The sequence below is a fragment of the Microtus ochrogaster genome, chromosome 8 (assembly GCF_000317375.1).
Source record: "Microtus ochrogaster isolate Prairie Vole_2 chromosome 8, MicOch1.0, whole genome shotgun sequence".
Lineage (NCBI taxonomy): Eukaryota > Metazoa > Chordata > Mammalia > Rodentia > Cricetidae > Microtus > Microtus ochrogaster.
The window spans coordinates 83,266,074-83,279,790 of NC_022015.1; the positions used below are offsets into that span (position 1 = coordinate 83,266,074).

Genomic DNA, 13,717 nt, shown 5'->3' on the forward strand with positions numbered 1-13,717 from the left:
TGCCCTCTTCCACCCCTCCCTCTTTTCCTCCCCTCCTGCCACTCTACAGAGTCCATGCCCCGTGCCCCATGCTCTGGGCCTAGACCACAGGAAGAACTAACTCATACAGTACAGTCCCATCCTTGTAAATGCCAGAGACACTGTCCTATGGGGGTTGCCTTCAAATAGGCAGCATCTTGGAGGTTCTTCAGTGACCAGTGCTCACACACTTGGTTTTAGATGGAGCGGTACTCACCTACCATTGTTCTGAGTCTTTGGATGAGCACTTTCCCAAGTCTGAATTGTCTTTACAGCAATAGTGGGTTGATCTCCAGGGTCCCTTTTCCTGCTAAGTAGATTCCCGTCAGCCAGCGATCAATGGTGGGCAAGGCTTTGAAGTCACATGCCTGATTTCTTGATTTGGTTTTCCCCACCTTATCCTTTGATAAAGTCAGAAAGGCTCTGAAATTCTCATTCCTCCTTCCTATACAAATGGGTTGTGGAGAGGGGAGACTATGGCTTTGGCATAGGACAGGTTTAGTCTTTCTGGTTCAGACCCTGATCCAAGCTCCCTCCCGGCCCCTCTTGCTGGCCATTTCTCTGTGACTGCCTTGTGCTATGTGTTTCACTTCCTGACCTCAGCATAGGACAAGCACAAGGCACCCCATGTACCATTCCCACTCCGTGTGACCTTCTCATGAAGGGGTAGGGACGTCCCAAATCTTTAAGGGTGGGGAATAAAAAAAATCAAAAATTTTTTTTTTAAAAAAACAAACTTGAATCTTAATTTTATCCACAACCTGCAGGCCATGTCAACCAGTTATTCTCGTACTTTTGAATCATTTTCTGTTTTTCTTACTCTCCCTTTCCCCTTCTTTGTTTACCCTCTTCTACCTGTTTTTTGGTGGTTCTTCTTATTCTTTCTTTATTTTTTTTTTAATTTACTTACTTTTTGGTTGGTTTTGTTTTTTTAGTTTGTTTTTTGGTTTTGCTCTCCCTCCACTCCCCTCCCCTCTCACCTGATTCTGACCTCTCGATTTGGTGTGGTTCGGAACAGACAAGCCCAAAAGCTCTCTGGGACCCACTGCCTCACGGTGGTGGTGTGTTAAAACCTTTAAGCCCCTTGCCTGCTCTGCCTTCAGCTATGTGGGCTCAGCAGTCAGCATTCTGAGAGTTTCATATTGATAAGAGGCCACTGGGGATGAACCTTTCTTTCTCTTTTAAATACACTCAGGCATCATTGGAGATTGGGGGTGGGGAGGGTGGGAAAGAATTGGGAGGGCAGGCAAGAGATGTGATGGGAAAGGGAAGGTAATCTAAGCCCAAAGAGAAATAAAGTATGTTAGTCTTCGTTTAGATAAAAACCCTTCCCGATGAATCTGTGCCACCCTCTGCACTGACTTCCGTTAGTCTGCTCACATATATTCTGGAAGGAGTGGGGCCCTGGGTGTCCTGTGAGGGTAGGACATGGGTAGGGCAACTCCTTTGCCAGAGCGGATGTAGACACGGGAGCCACACAACCCCCTGAGCCCCCTGAAGTAACTGCTTTAATCGCTCCGTGCTGCCTGGCATGACCTGTAGGGGGCGTCCCTTGAGTGACATCAGCTTCTTGTGAGCATTGGCTAGCTCTCTGCCTTGGCGTTTTTGCCCTTCATTCACAGATAACTCTCTCCCCTGTTTCTAGGAGAAAAAAAAAGTGCGTTCGCTACATACAAGGTGAAGGCAGCTGCGTCAGCCCACCCTCTTCAGATGGAAGCTTACTAGACTCGCCTCCCCCATCCCCGCATCTGCTAGGCTCCCCTCCCCAAGACGCCAAGTCACAGACTGAGCAGACACAGCCACTCTCGCTGTCCCTGAAGCCTGACCCTCTGGCCCACCTGTCCATGATGCCACCGCCACCTGCGCTCCTGCTGGCTGAAGCTGCCCACGGCAAGGCCTCCACCCTCTGTCCCAACGGAGCCCTGGACCTGCCACCTGCTGCCCTGCAGCCACCCATGGTCCCCTCTTCATCGCTCACACAGCCGTCAACATCTTCCTTACATTCCCACAACTCTCTGGCTGGGACCCAGCCCCAGCCTCTGTCTCTGGTGACCAAGTCTTTAGAATAGCTGCACCTGGTCCACCGTCCCCTGCTTGATTGACGTGTGTCCTCCTGGTTCTTGGTTTCCCCATCTTGGAAAGCTTTTGTTTTGTACTCTTAATTTTGTGCCTCTGTGGCTTACATGAGTTGATGTTTATCGAGTTCATTGGTCAATATTTGACCCATTCTTATTTCAATTTCTCCTTTTAAATATGTAGATGAGAGAAACCTCATGATTCTACCAAAATTTTTATCAACAGCTGTTTAAAGTCTTTGTAGCGTTTAAAAAATATATATATATACATACATAACTGTTATGTAGTTTGGATAGCTTAGTTTGAAAGGACTGATTAAAAAGCAAAAAGAAGAAAAAAAAGAGAGAAGCCGTTTCGAAGCACCCTCCAGAAGGAGTTGGTTCTGTATTATTTGTATTAAATACGAGCTTGCGAACCAATCACTTTACATCGCGGTTTTGAAACCATGAGGGCACAATGAATGCAGTGCCGTTTCTTTCCTTTTCTTTCTTTCTTTTTTTTTTTTCCTGTGTGAAACAACTTTTATTGTGATGTTACTTGTTATTGTTTAAATGTACAGAGACAAAGGGTTAAAATGTGTTAATATACCTTGTTCCATGGTGTTGTTCTTTTGGGGGGAGGGGGACGCTACTCAACAATGAATGGAATCAGAGCTGTTGGACCAGTAGTATTTATTGCTTTAGAGATTGCTTGTACCTGTACGTCCGTCCCTTTAAAATATGTTTTACTTTTTTTTTGAAACTGTATAAAGTCCACCCCCTCTTAGCATAAGCATCTTATATATAACAACTCATTTGTACAAGGTTTTTAAGTTTATATATAAAATGTGTATATATTTTTTTGTTTTCTTTTTTTGACTTTTTGTTTGTTTGTTTGTTTTTGTTTGTTTCTGTATGAAACCCAGATGCCACCAAATGGACATTGATAGTTGCATTAAAGATCAGTAGCATTAACGAAAGTTGCTTTAAAAGCCATTATGTAAAACAAGACTTGAACATTAGTGAGAGAATCTTAGCAGCTGTCTGAGCAGCCGTGGGAACCACCCTGTTTCCCCCCTGACCTCCTAGTCAATTGCCCTGTGCTCTTAGAACATGGACTGACCGCGTGCAAAACTTTTATGTGCCAAAACTCTCAGTGACTTTAGCTCTCTCCCTCTTTTCTGATGCTGTACTTTCCGTTCGCCATGTTTTGCTGTGATGTTACATAGATAGATTTGTATGTAGTTTTAATGTCACCTATAACAAAATGTGTTTGGTAGCAGACTGTCCAGAAAGCATTTTAAATGAAGAGGTCTAAACCCTTAAGGGCCAAAAATTCTGTATATTAGATTACTCTTAAATGAAAAAAAAAAGAAAAAAGAAAAAAAAAACCAGCTGCCGCTTTTATGTATGCATATTACATACAAGTAGGTGGTGAACTTAACACAGGAGAACCTAGGCATGCTGATGTTGTAAAATCCTGTATAAAGCCGAGACCTGTTCCTCCAGTGCCATCGTAGTTGACATGAAGCGATTGTAAAACTGTCTCCGGTTTTCTCTGGTTTATTAAAATGCTAACTATAACATTTTTTGTGAATACTTTGAATGTTTCCTAACAGTTGTGATGTTATTGTTCTGTTTTATGCTTATTCCGAGTTCATTTTGAATGGTTTGGAAGCCATTTTTGTAATGAATAAATGTCCATGCTGTACAGTATCTGTAGCATGCTGTTCTGGATTAATAAAAGCAACTTAGTATGTGCAGAGAAAGGCTTCTCTTGCTTCTGTGATTTGGGGTGGCGGTGTCTCTTTCGGAAACTGGACTTCCTGTGGAGGGACAGGCCGGGCTTCGGCTTGAGCTGGTGTAGTGGTACGCGGTGATGTGGCTGGCTGGGTGCCTAAATGCTCTTCAGGGCTTCTCAACTCCCCCACCCTTGGTGAACGGTGCGTCCTGTGTACCCGGTTTAGGGTATATCTCATTTGCAGTGAAGGTGCCTGTATAAAGACGAGATCTAGGGTGTCGTTTCTGTATGACACTGAGTCACGATAAAGGCACAGATGTTGCTGGTTTGGCCCTCCCTTTCTCATGCCCTGTTCCTGCACAGTGAGAAACGGAGTTCGATTCTGGAAAGGGTGCTTTCCTTTCCCCAGAGTGGACTTAAGGAATTAAATGCGTCCCACCTGAGGATGCTGAGTGTGAGTGTCTCCTGATTTGCTCATCACTGCCTGACGGAGGGAGGCAAGGAATCCTTAAGCAAGCATCTTTTTCAAAAATTGGCATCCCACTCGCACAGCTGTGCTGGAGGGGAGGTAAGTGATTCGCCCAGCTCTGCAGAAGGGGTCTTGCTGTTCAGGGGACCCATGTTCTGGGTTAACTTCAAGTTGGCCACCATCACTGAGGAGGGTTGCAGAGAAGATCTTTCTGTGGTCCCTGGGTGTCTCTTCTCACTGTTGAGTGGCTGGGCTATTTGTTGTTCGTGTGTCTAGGATCTCTGTGCCTTCTGAGGGGGGCAATTTCAGCTACCCCAGAAGCCCTTCATGTGGCTCTTACTTAAGAACACCATGATGTTGGGTCAAGAACTTTGAGGAACCCTGCTTTGCTTGAGCTAGCTGTGTGTGACTTTTCTGTATTTTGTTTCTGCCCTGCTTTGTAGTCTGGTAAGGGAATTTCTGACCACCCTCCCCTACTGTATTCTCTATGCAGGGCCCAATTGACCTTTGAGAACAGAAATAAGAACACTGTGTGCTACTGATGGCAGTGTGCCAAGTTGTCCCTGCCCGTTTTCTCATTAATCCTACCACCACCAGTGGAAGACTCCCCTGCTGGCCTCTGCCTTATTTCTAACAATGAATTGAGAAATACAATTTATCTTGTCAAAGGCAACAGTTGGTAGAAGGGGGAATTGGAGGAACTTCAGTGAGACCTGGCTTCATGTCATGTTCTCTACACCAAGTTAAACCTTCGGGTGCTAGAGTTGTCCCTTCTCCCTGGCGGATAATATAGGACAAACCTCCCTTGCTTAGCTTACGCCTACCTCTATCTCACCAGTTCACTCTCAAGAAACCCACCTCACAAGAAAATGAAACATTGCTGCTCTTTATCTCTCTTTGGGATTCTGTGAGCCCAGCCTTTCACCAGCCCAGATAGAAAACCTCAGAAATCTAGACATGGAAGGTGCATGCATGTCACCCAGGGATAACAGGCTCACTTGTAGCATTCATTTAACCTGGAACTCAATGGCCCCCTAAGAGTAACACCCTTGTTAAGAAGGCTCCATCCCTGGCTGGTGTGCTTTTTGCCGTATAAATGAGGTTTTAATTAAAGCCCTCTGGAAAGACCCTTGGGTAGTTTGAGGACTCTTGCTGGTGGCACCTGTGGCAAGAGCTTCAGACCAGAATTAGGATCACTGAGGAACTTGGTGGAGACTGGATTTCATGAAGCATCCCCAGCTGAGGTGACCCTCTTTGTTTCCCACCCAAGGGCTAGGTGAGCATCCCCATTTCCAAAAGAGTGATAAAGGCTAGACCCAAGATGATATGTGTCTGGCAGGAGCACCAGAGAGGTCCAGCTGGGGCTTTTTAGAGCTGGCCTCTTGTGAGTACGCTTCATCTGTGCTGTGATTGGGCTCACCGTTCATTCATTCATTCATGCCTCCAATGGCTGTTTCTTGGAGACTTATCTGCACTGGGGGGATTCCAGGCCATGGCACATGTATGAATTAAGCCAGCTTTCTCCCCTTTCTTCCTCTCTGAGATTCCTCATGTGTCATCTTACAGTACACACTTTGGATAACGGTGACGTGAGAAGGGGGCTGAAATTTCGGCTCACATCTCTCGTCTCATCTGCAGCAGCAGAGCTGTGGCCTGGGGGTTCATTCTATAAAGACAGGCTTGGGGAGTTTCCCTGAAAGGACCTGTGCAGAAACAGCAAGTCTGAAGTTAGACCTGAGCCTCGGAGTTACCGCCATATGAGATCAATTGTGACACACGTACAGACAGCTGAGTACCTGGGTAGATAGGCCACAGGGCAGGGTGGATTTTTCTGAGCCCCCCAGAGATGGGTCCTTTCCCAGTATATATGCAAGAGCATTTTCTTTTTACTGTTTTCTCATCCTTGGTTTCTGGATGAAGAGGAGGAAGGAGGAAGGAAGAGGATAACAATGAAGACAGTTGACAATTGCATGGGTTGAGCCATTTTTGGACGCAGCACTAGAAGGTAAAAAATCTTAGAAAGACTGCAAGAAAATCAAGTGTATGCCACTACGTATATTTTCCAGTATTGTCTGTTCACACCATATAGTGTTTTCCACATAATGGCTGTAAGCCACTGAAGGTCAGGAGATCAATGTAATGCATCAAGGTTAGCATTTTAAAAAGCAAGACAGAATGAGAAAGAAAATAGACTCTTTGTCATATGTGTTTGCTGCATTATCTAAAGCCTTCCTTACTATGGTGAGAGTAAAACAAAAGCCAAGTCTGAACAATAGAAATAGCTGCAATACATTAAGATAATAATTTTAATATACTAAATGCAATATTCACATGTAGGGAATATAGTTAAGAGAAGTTTATTGATGGACAGATTTTTTTCTTTTTTTCTTTTTTTCTTGATTTTTATTGAGCTCTACATTTTTTATCTACTCTCCTCCCTGTCTCTCCCCTCCCCTTGAGCCCTCTCCCAAGGTCCCAAGCTCCCAATTTACTCAGGAGACCCTGTCTTTTTTTTACTTCCCATGTAGATTAGATCCATGTATGTCTCTCTTAGGGTTCTCATTGTTGTCTAGGTTCTCTGGGATTGTGATTTTTAGGCTGGTTTTCTTTGTTTTATGTTTAAAAACCACTTATGAGTGAATACATATGATAAGTGTCTTTCTAGGTCTGAGTTACCTCACTCAAAATGATGTTTTCTAGCTTCATCCATTTGCCTGCAAATTTCAAGATGTCATTATTTTTTCTACTGCATAGTACTCCATTGTGTAAATGTACCACATTTTCCTTATCCATTCTTCAGTCATGGAGCATTTAGGTTGTTTCCCGGTTCTGGCTATGACAAACAATGCTGCTAGGAACATAGTTGAGTACATGTCCCTGTGGTACAATTGAACATCCTTTGGATATATACCCAAAAGTGGTATTGCTGGATCTTGAGGAAGGTTGTTTCCTAATTTTCTGAGAAATTGCCTTACTGATATCCAAAGTACCAGCTTGCACTCCCACCAGCAATGGAGGAGTGTTCCCCTTACTCCACATCCTCTCCAGCATAAGTTGTCACTGGTGTTTTTTACAGGTGTAAGATGGAATCTCAGAGTTGTTTTGATTTCTCTGATGGCTAAGGATGTTGAGCATTTCCTTAAGTGTCTCTCAGCCATTTTAGATTTCTCTATTGACAGTTCTTTGTTTAGGTGTGCACTCCATTTTTTATTGGATTATTTGTTCTTTTGATGATCAATTTCTTGAGTTTTTTGTATATTTTGGAGAGCAGACCTCTGTCTGATGTGGCATTGGTGAAGATCTTTTTCCATTCTGTAGGCTGCTGTTTTGTCTTGTTGGCCATGTCCTTTGCTTTACAGAAGCTTTTCAGTTTTAGAAGGACCCATTTATTAATTGTTTCTCTCAGAGTCTGTGTTACTGGGATTGTATTTAGGAAGTGGTCTCCTGTGCCAATGCATTCAAGTGTACTTCCCACTTTCTCTTCTATGAGGTTCATTGTGGTTGGCTTTATGTTGAGGTCTTTTATCCATTTGGACTTGAGTTTTGTGCATGGTGATAGATATGGATCTATTTTCATTCTTCTACATGTTGATATCCAGTTATGCCAGCACCATTTGTTAAATATGCTTTTCTTTTTCCATTTGATATTTTTTGTTTCTTTGTCAAAAATCAGGTGTTTGAAAATGTGTGGATTAATATCCAGGTCTTCGATTCAGTTCCATGGTCCTGTATATTCTTATGCCAACACCAGGCTGTTTTCAGTACTGTAGCTCTGTAGTAGAGTTTGAAGTCAGGGATTGTGGTGTCTCCAGAAATTATTTTATGTACAGGGTTGTTTTGGCTCTCCTGGGTTTTTTGCTTTTCCATATGAAGTTGAGTACCGTTCTTTCAAGGTCTGTGAAGAATTTTGCTGGGATTTTTTTTATAGGCATTGCATTGAATCTGTAGGTTGCTTTTGGTAAGATTGCCATTTTTACTATGTTAATTCTACCTTCACAAAAGCATGGGAGATCTTTTCACTTTCTGGTGATGGAAAGATTATTAACTTATTATACTAGTATTCTCCCAGATGGGTTGGTTGGGGTTCTGATCCTATGGATTCTACTTGGCCAAACTATTGGAACATTTCATACTCTGTTTCCTCTTGCAACTTCAGAGTGTTCACTAATTAATTATGTCTAGGATAGGGAGATGGCTTTAGTGGGTAAGAACCCTCACTCTGTACACAAGAACACCTGAGTTTGAATCCCAAGGACCCACATTAAAATCTGGGCCCCCATCTGTAACCCCAGCACTGTGGAGTTTAGTGAGTCTCAGGAGCTCTATGGTCAGCCACCTTAGCTCAGATGGTGGGTTATAGATTCACTAGGAGATCCTGTCTCAGGTTCAGTAGGAGATCCTGTCTCAAGGGGGTAGTTGGGGGAGTTCTTTAAAGGAAAGATAGCTGACATTCTGCTCTAACCTCTACATGGGTGGACATGGACCCTCATGCCTCTCTGTCTCTGTCTCTGTCTCTCTCTCTCTCTCTGCTTTAGACTCCTCTTTCACCTTGCCTATATTTCCCAACTGTGACTGACCATAGAAGATTTTTGTAGAGGAAAATGCTTGTTGATTTGTTTATGAATGAATATTCATCGACACTGACATATGTCTTCAGATATATAAAGTTTGTGTGTGTGTTAGCCCCCCCACCTTTCAGCAGTTCTGTATTAAAGTAGTATGCAGCATACACCGGTGAAGAAACAGACTTAAGTAAAATAGGGCCTATAGATCAAGCTCCACTTATGTGCCCAGTGTATTTGCCAGCTAGTTCTTCAACAATGCTACATAACACACTAGCCCCAAAACCAGAAGTCTACTAGAACAAGCATTTCTTTTTCTTGCTTTAATCTGTGTGGGGTGTGGCTCTGATGGCTGAACTTGGCTCTGGGATGAGCTGGACTTGCGCTCAATGCATCCCTTTATCTGAGGCTGTAGATAGTCAACCCGTTTCCCTAAAGTTACAGCAGAAATGACTCATCTTAAGACTGTTTGAAGTGGTAACATCCTTAATTCTGACCACAGTCCTTTGTCAAAACCTAAGGCTACTCATACACTATGAGGGCACAAAATGTATCCTGCCCATGGATGACAGAACAGAAAGGTCAAATGTCACAGGTCATGGGGGTATAATTCTATAAAGCAGGGATAACTACAAACGAACGCTATCACTTAAGCATCGAATCAATCACCTTTCTCGTCTTATTTAATCTTTCCAGCAGTTACCTGAGGTAACTGTAGTTCCTGATCCTATTTTACGCACACGTAAACTGAGGCTTAGAGATTCAAGTCTGTTCTGGCAAGTTGAATAACAGACTTGAGAATGCTAGCTTCCTTATCTTTCTTCTAAACTCACAGAAGCACAAGCCCTAGTTCACCACACATAAGGTGGCTGCTGTATGTTTTTGTAGATATGTGTTATCAAGTTAAGAAAATTCCTCTCTCAGTTTGCTAAGAGCATTTATCGCAGAGTCACTTGGAGAGACAAAAGACAAGCTGCAAGGCAGCAGGTGTCTGCAGCGTGACACCACACAGAACTTATGTGGTAAATTAACTCAAAAGAAAACAAAACCTCAAACTTGAGACTCAGCAATTCACAAATAAAGGACTGTCCAAAAGGCATATGGAATACGTTAATCCATGGCCATAGCAGCGTCATTCATAAATGGCCCAAACTGATACAAGTGGACTGTCCATCTACCATAGAGTAGGTGAGTAGATTGTAGTTAGTAGGAAACTGAGGGGCAGTTTTCATCCAGTGCCCAGTCTTCTTTCTCTTCGGTCATCCATGCTTCGTCCCACTAAAAAGCTTACGGTGGTTTTGCTGAGATTATTAGGCTTCGGTCTCTGGGGACAGTTATCATCTTTGTTGTTATTGTTATCAATCTTTGGTAGGATTACAGAAAGCCACATTCTTGGACTGTCTAGTATACTTTGAGCACCTGAGCCCCTCTCCCTGGTACCTACCTTCCTTCTCTCCCACCCACTGCCGCATTTGGTTTAGAATCAATTGTCTCCACTCACCTGTGACTAACAATCTTACAGTGAAACAGATCGATCCCAGCGTTTTCCTGAGCGCTGAGAAATACCGTCACAGTGAGGCCAACCTAGGACATAGGTTCATTCAGGAGAAATGGAGATGTCCCCTATGGTTCCTGTGTTCCATCACTACTATCTCTAGTAACGGTGGGATGTGTAGCCGTCAGGCGAGCAGAGCCCAGAGCTCTTCCCCTTTGGTTCCAGGAGCCTCAGCCTCCTCACCTGGCAGCCTAGCTGAGGCCAACGCAGATTGCAATAGTGGGAGCAGAGAGATGAGACCAGGGAAGGACAGGTGAGGGCAAGGGGGGCCTCTATAGATACCAGGCTCAGGCCCCTGTAACAGCTGCGGCTCACCGACGTAGTACTACTGGCAGGACTTTCCATGCCTATGGCTCAGCCTTTGGTGAGTTTGGCCTGGGCAAGGCTGTGTCTGTGTTTGGAGGGAGGGGCCCTTGCCCAACCATACAGCATCCTCCCGTGCAGCCTATGTCTCCCTTCCCCCTTACATAATGGTACATTATACAACATCGCCAAGCAGGTGGTATTTTTAAAGACAGCAAGTGAGCATTTTTTTGGCCTAAATTTGGGAATGAAACAGATGGATTTTTAAGACGCTGGGATTTTCCTATGAATAGTAACCCTTGTTCTCTGTCTTTAAACACCAGTTTCTAGACCACCTCCAGCAACCAATCAGCACCCTGTTATTTAATTCTAACGAAATTCTTAGCTCTGTCTGCTGCTGCACGGACAAGTGGGGGGCACTGGATCAATTTCTGGAGCCAGGCTGACTTGCCAACAACAATTTTCCTTTTCCCAGAGGGCCTTGGAGGCCTGGAGCAGGTTCCAAGTTCCTTCTTTCCCTCCTGCTCCGGGTGGGCTCCGTGACAGCAGCCTGAAAAGGGTTATAGAGAGGCTGATAAAGGCTGGGTTTGTTGTGGCCCTCCCTGACCCCCCCTCCCCCGCCACGCCAGTGAGCTCATGCTGGCCTCATTACGGCTGGTGCCAGGTTTTTTCCATTAACAGGTAATTGAGTAGAAACTAAAATAAGCGAAGTTTGTTTCATCCCTTGAATTTTCTTGCTGGGGTTTGAAAGAAAAACACTTTAGCATCGTTAGTGAACGAGTGTCCTTGAAAACGTATTTATGTTTTCCGAGTGATTTGTCGCTTGGTAGGTGTAATTAGCCCATTCCCGGGGCTCTCCCCTTCTTGATTTTACTCTTTAGGGGCCACTGTGTTCAGAGAATTGGAGCTGCTTTCCTGGGCCCCAGGCTGGCCAGCACCTTGTGTTAAGAGTGGATGGGACTCCCTTCCATAGCGCAGAGGGCTATAGATGAGGAATGTCTGAACTAAGTTTGTACGTAGTGGATAACTGAGCACACACACCCCCCCTCCCTGCTATCTCACGAGCATACATGCATGCATGCACACACGCAGCAACACACAACACACACGCTACCTGGTAACTTGGTAGAAGCAGTCTTAGTGTTATCACCCAGAAGGCCCTGCTCTCACTTGGCCAGCTCCACCCTTCTGGACTTTTCTTCCTTCTGTGTGCTCTGGGTGGATAGGTGGTGGGGCAGGAGGATTGCCTCATTTGGTCTCTTTGCAGCTTTCTTTGCTCACAGGGGCCGACGTCTCTGTCTCTCTGTGTTCTAGCCACTTCTGCCTCTGCCTTTGGTTGCAGGAGCCTCAGCCTAAATCACAGTCCACCTCAGGTGGTCCATGGTTAACAGCACAGCTCAGGCTAGCTCAGGCTATCTCAGGCTGTAACAGCTGACAGCCAGCCCTTGAGGCCAAGTAGAGGGAGGGTGGGTGACCGTGGCGGTTTATGTTAGAAGTGTGGCTGAGTCCAGGGGCCAGCTACTCAGGGCCTTGTGTCTGAAGGCCAATGACCAGAAGGAGGACACATGGCTAGAAATGAGAATAGAGACAGCTTGCTTAAAGAGAGAAAACACTTCTGAGAATGGTCTAGTTAGCTGAGGGAAAAGCTGAATAAAAATGTTGGGCCACAAGACATGTGACCCTGTACAGGATATTCACTTAGAACTTGTCTCTCTCTCCTTTGCACACTGGGAATTTTTCTTGAGCATGCTCTGTTTATTTTGTGAAGCCTGGGTCGGGAAGGGCTTTGAGTCTGTCTTTGGCAGCTAGCCCCTCTTACCTGTCAATCTTGATGTAGCTTCCTCCAATCTCTCTACTTCCACAGCCAGACCAGGCGTTCGGAGGCTTTTCTGCACACCTGCACAGAAGCCTTTCTAAGGTGAAGTGTCCAGGAATTTGCAAGTTTATGATAAGCAAACAGCTCATATTTTTTAATTCATTTGTTATTTGAACAATGACATTAATAACTATCACTTGCATGTCCCTCTTTTGTGTCGGTGGGGAGTACCTTTAGAATAAAGATGAGCACAGGAGATGAGGTTGCCTTCTGTCTAGGGAGACAGACAAATGGCAAGCTGGTTCAAGGAGCACTTAGGATTTTAGCAAGCCTACAGAGACACGCAGATGTTGGGTAACAGCCACCATGGGTGCAAGACAGCCCCTCGAGGAGATTTGCTTCGGGGCTAGAGATGAAAGGTGATCATATCTGCTCAGATTGAGCGTCCTGAGGCCATTACCCGCAGACCCTCACATTCCAGAGCTGAGGGCTTAGTGTCCCCAAAGGTTCATATGCTGGAGGCTGACTCCACCTGGAAAGGAAGTGAGTTGGTGGAGCATAGGTCACCGGGTCACTGGGGTACGACCCTCAATGGGGACTGCTGCTCACTTTCCTAGAGTAGTAGGCGTTTCAGGACCAGATTAGTCTTTCTAAAGTCAGACTGTCCCGTGTGCTTGGGACGTCTGCACTTGGCGGTCACCTTTTCTTCATGTAGTGCAGTCAGGATTCCCTTGCTAGACCCCACGATCTGCTGTTCAGACTTTCCAGTCACCTTCTTTTCATGTAACATTTAATTCTTTCTTTGAGAGTTTCACGCACTGGATCTTGAGTATATCAACACCCATTTCTACTCCCAAATTCCTCCCACATCTCCCCCACCCTCCTCACCACCTTTATTCCCTTATCCATTTTCTAACCATGGCCATTCTGATATAGCAGTAGTGTATCTCACATGAACCCGCACAGTCTCCCAAAGATGTGGTTAAAGGGGACACTCTAGATGCTGACACCAAGGCCTGCCTCAACTTTCCTGGAGCGTGAGAATGAGGCAATGGAGCTGGGGCCCTCAGATCCACACGTCTGCTCTCTTCCTTAAAAACAAACAAATAAGCCGGGCGGTGGTGGCGCACGCCTTTAATCCCAGCACTCGGGAGGCAGAGGCAGGTGGATCTCTGTGAGTTCGAGACCAGCCTGGTCTA

General features: G+C 45.0%; 1 protein-coding gene and 1 long non-coding RNA gene across 28 annotated transcripts in view; one reads left to right on the top strand and one right to left on the bottom strand.

Annotated features, from left to right (window-relative positions):
• The window catches only part of Tcf7l2 (transcription factor 7 like 2), a 191,774-nt gene extending 187,933 nt beyond the window's left edge, over positions 1-3,841 (top strand). For 14 of the 27 annotated variants that reach the window (XM_005352488.2, XM_026781371.1, XM_005352490.2 and 11 more), the window contains one exon: positions 1,664-3,841. In XM_005352488.2, the coding sequence (XP_005352545.1) occupies positions 1,664-2,087 (424 nt within the window). In that variant the 3' untranslated portion in view covers positions 2,088-3,841. The remainder of the gene's footprint in view (positions 1-1,663) is intronic. The other 13 variants (XM_026781385.1, XM_026781376.1, XM_005352501.2 and 10 more) reach the window with 4 other exon arrangements.
• Positions 3,842-8,279: 4,438 nt separating this feature from the next.
• The window catches only part of LOC113456544, a 6,934-nt gene continuing 1,496 nt past the window's right edge, over positions 8,280-13,717 (bottom strand). Inside the window, exons 2-3 of the long non-coding RNA XR_003377300.1 lie at positions 12,522-12,599; positions 8,280-11,252 (exon numbers count right to left, since the gene is read on the bottom strand). This is a non-coding gene — a long non-coding RNA (uncharacterized LOC113456544). The remainder of the gene's footprint in view (positions 11,253-12,521; positions 12,600-13,717) is intronic.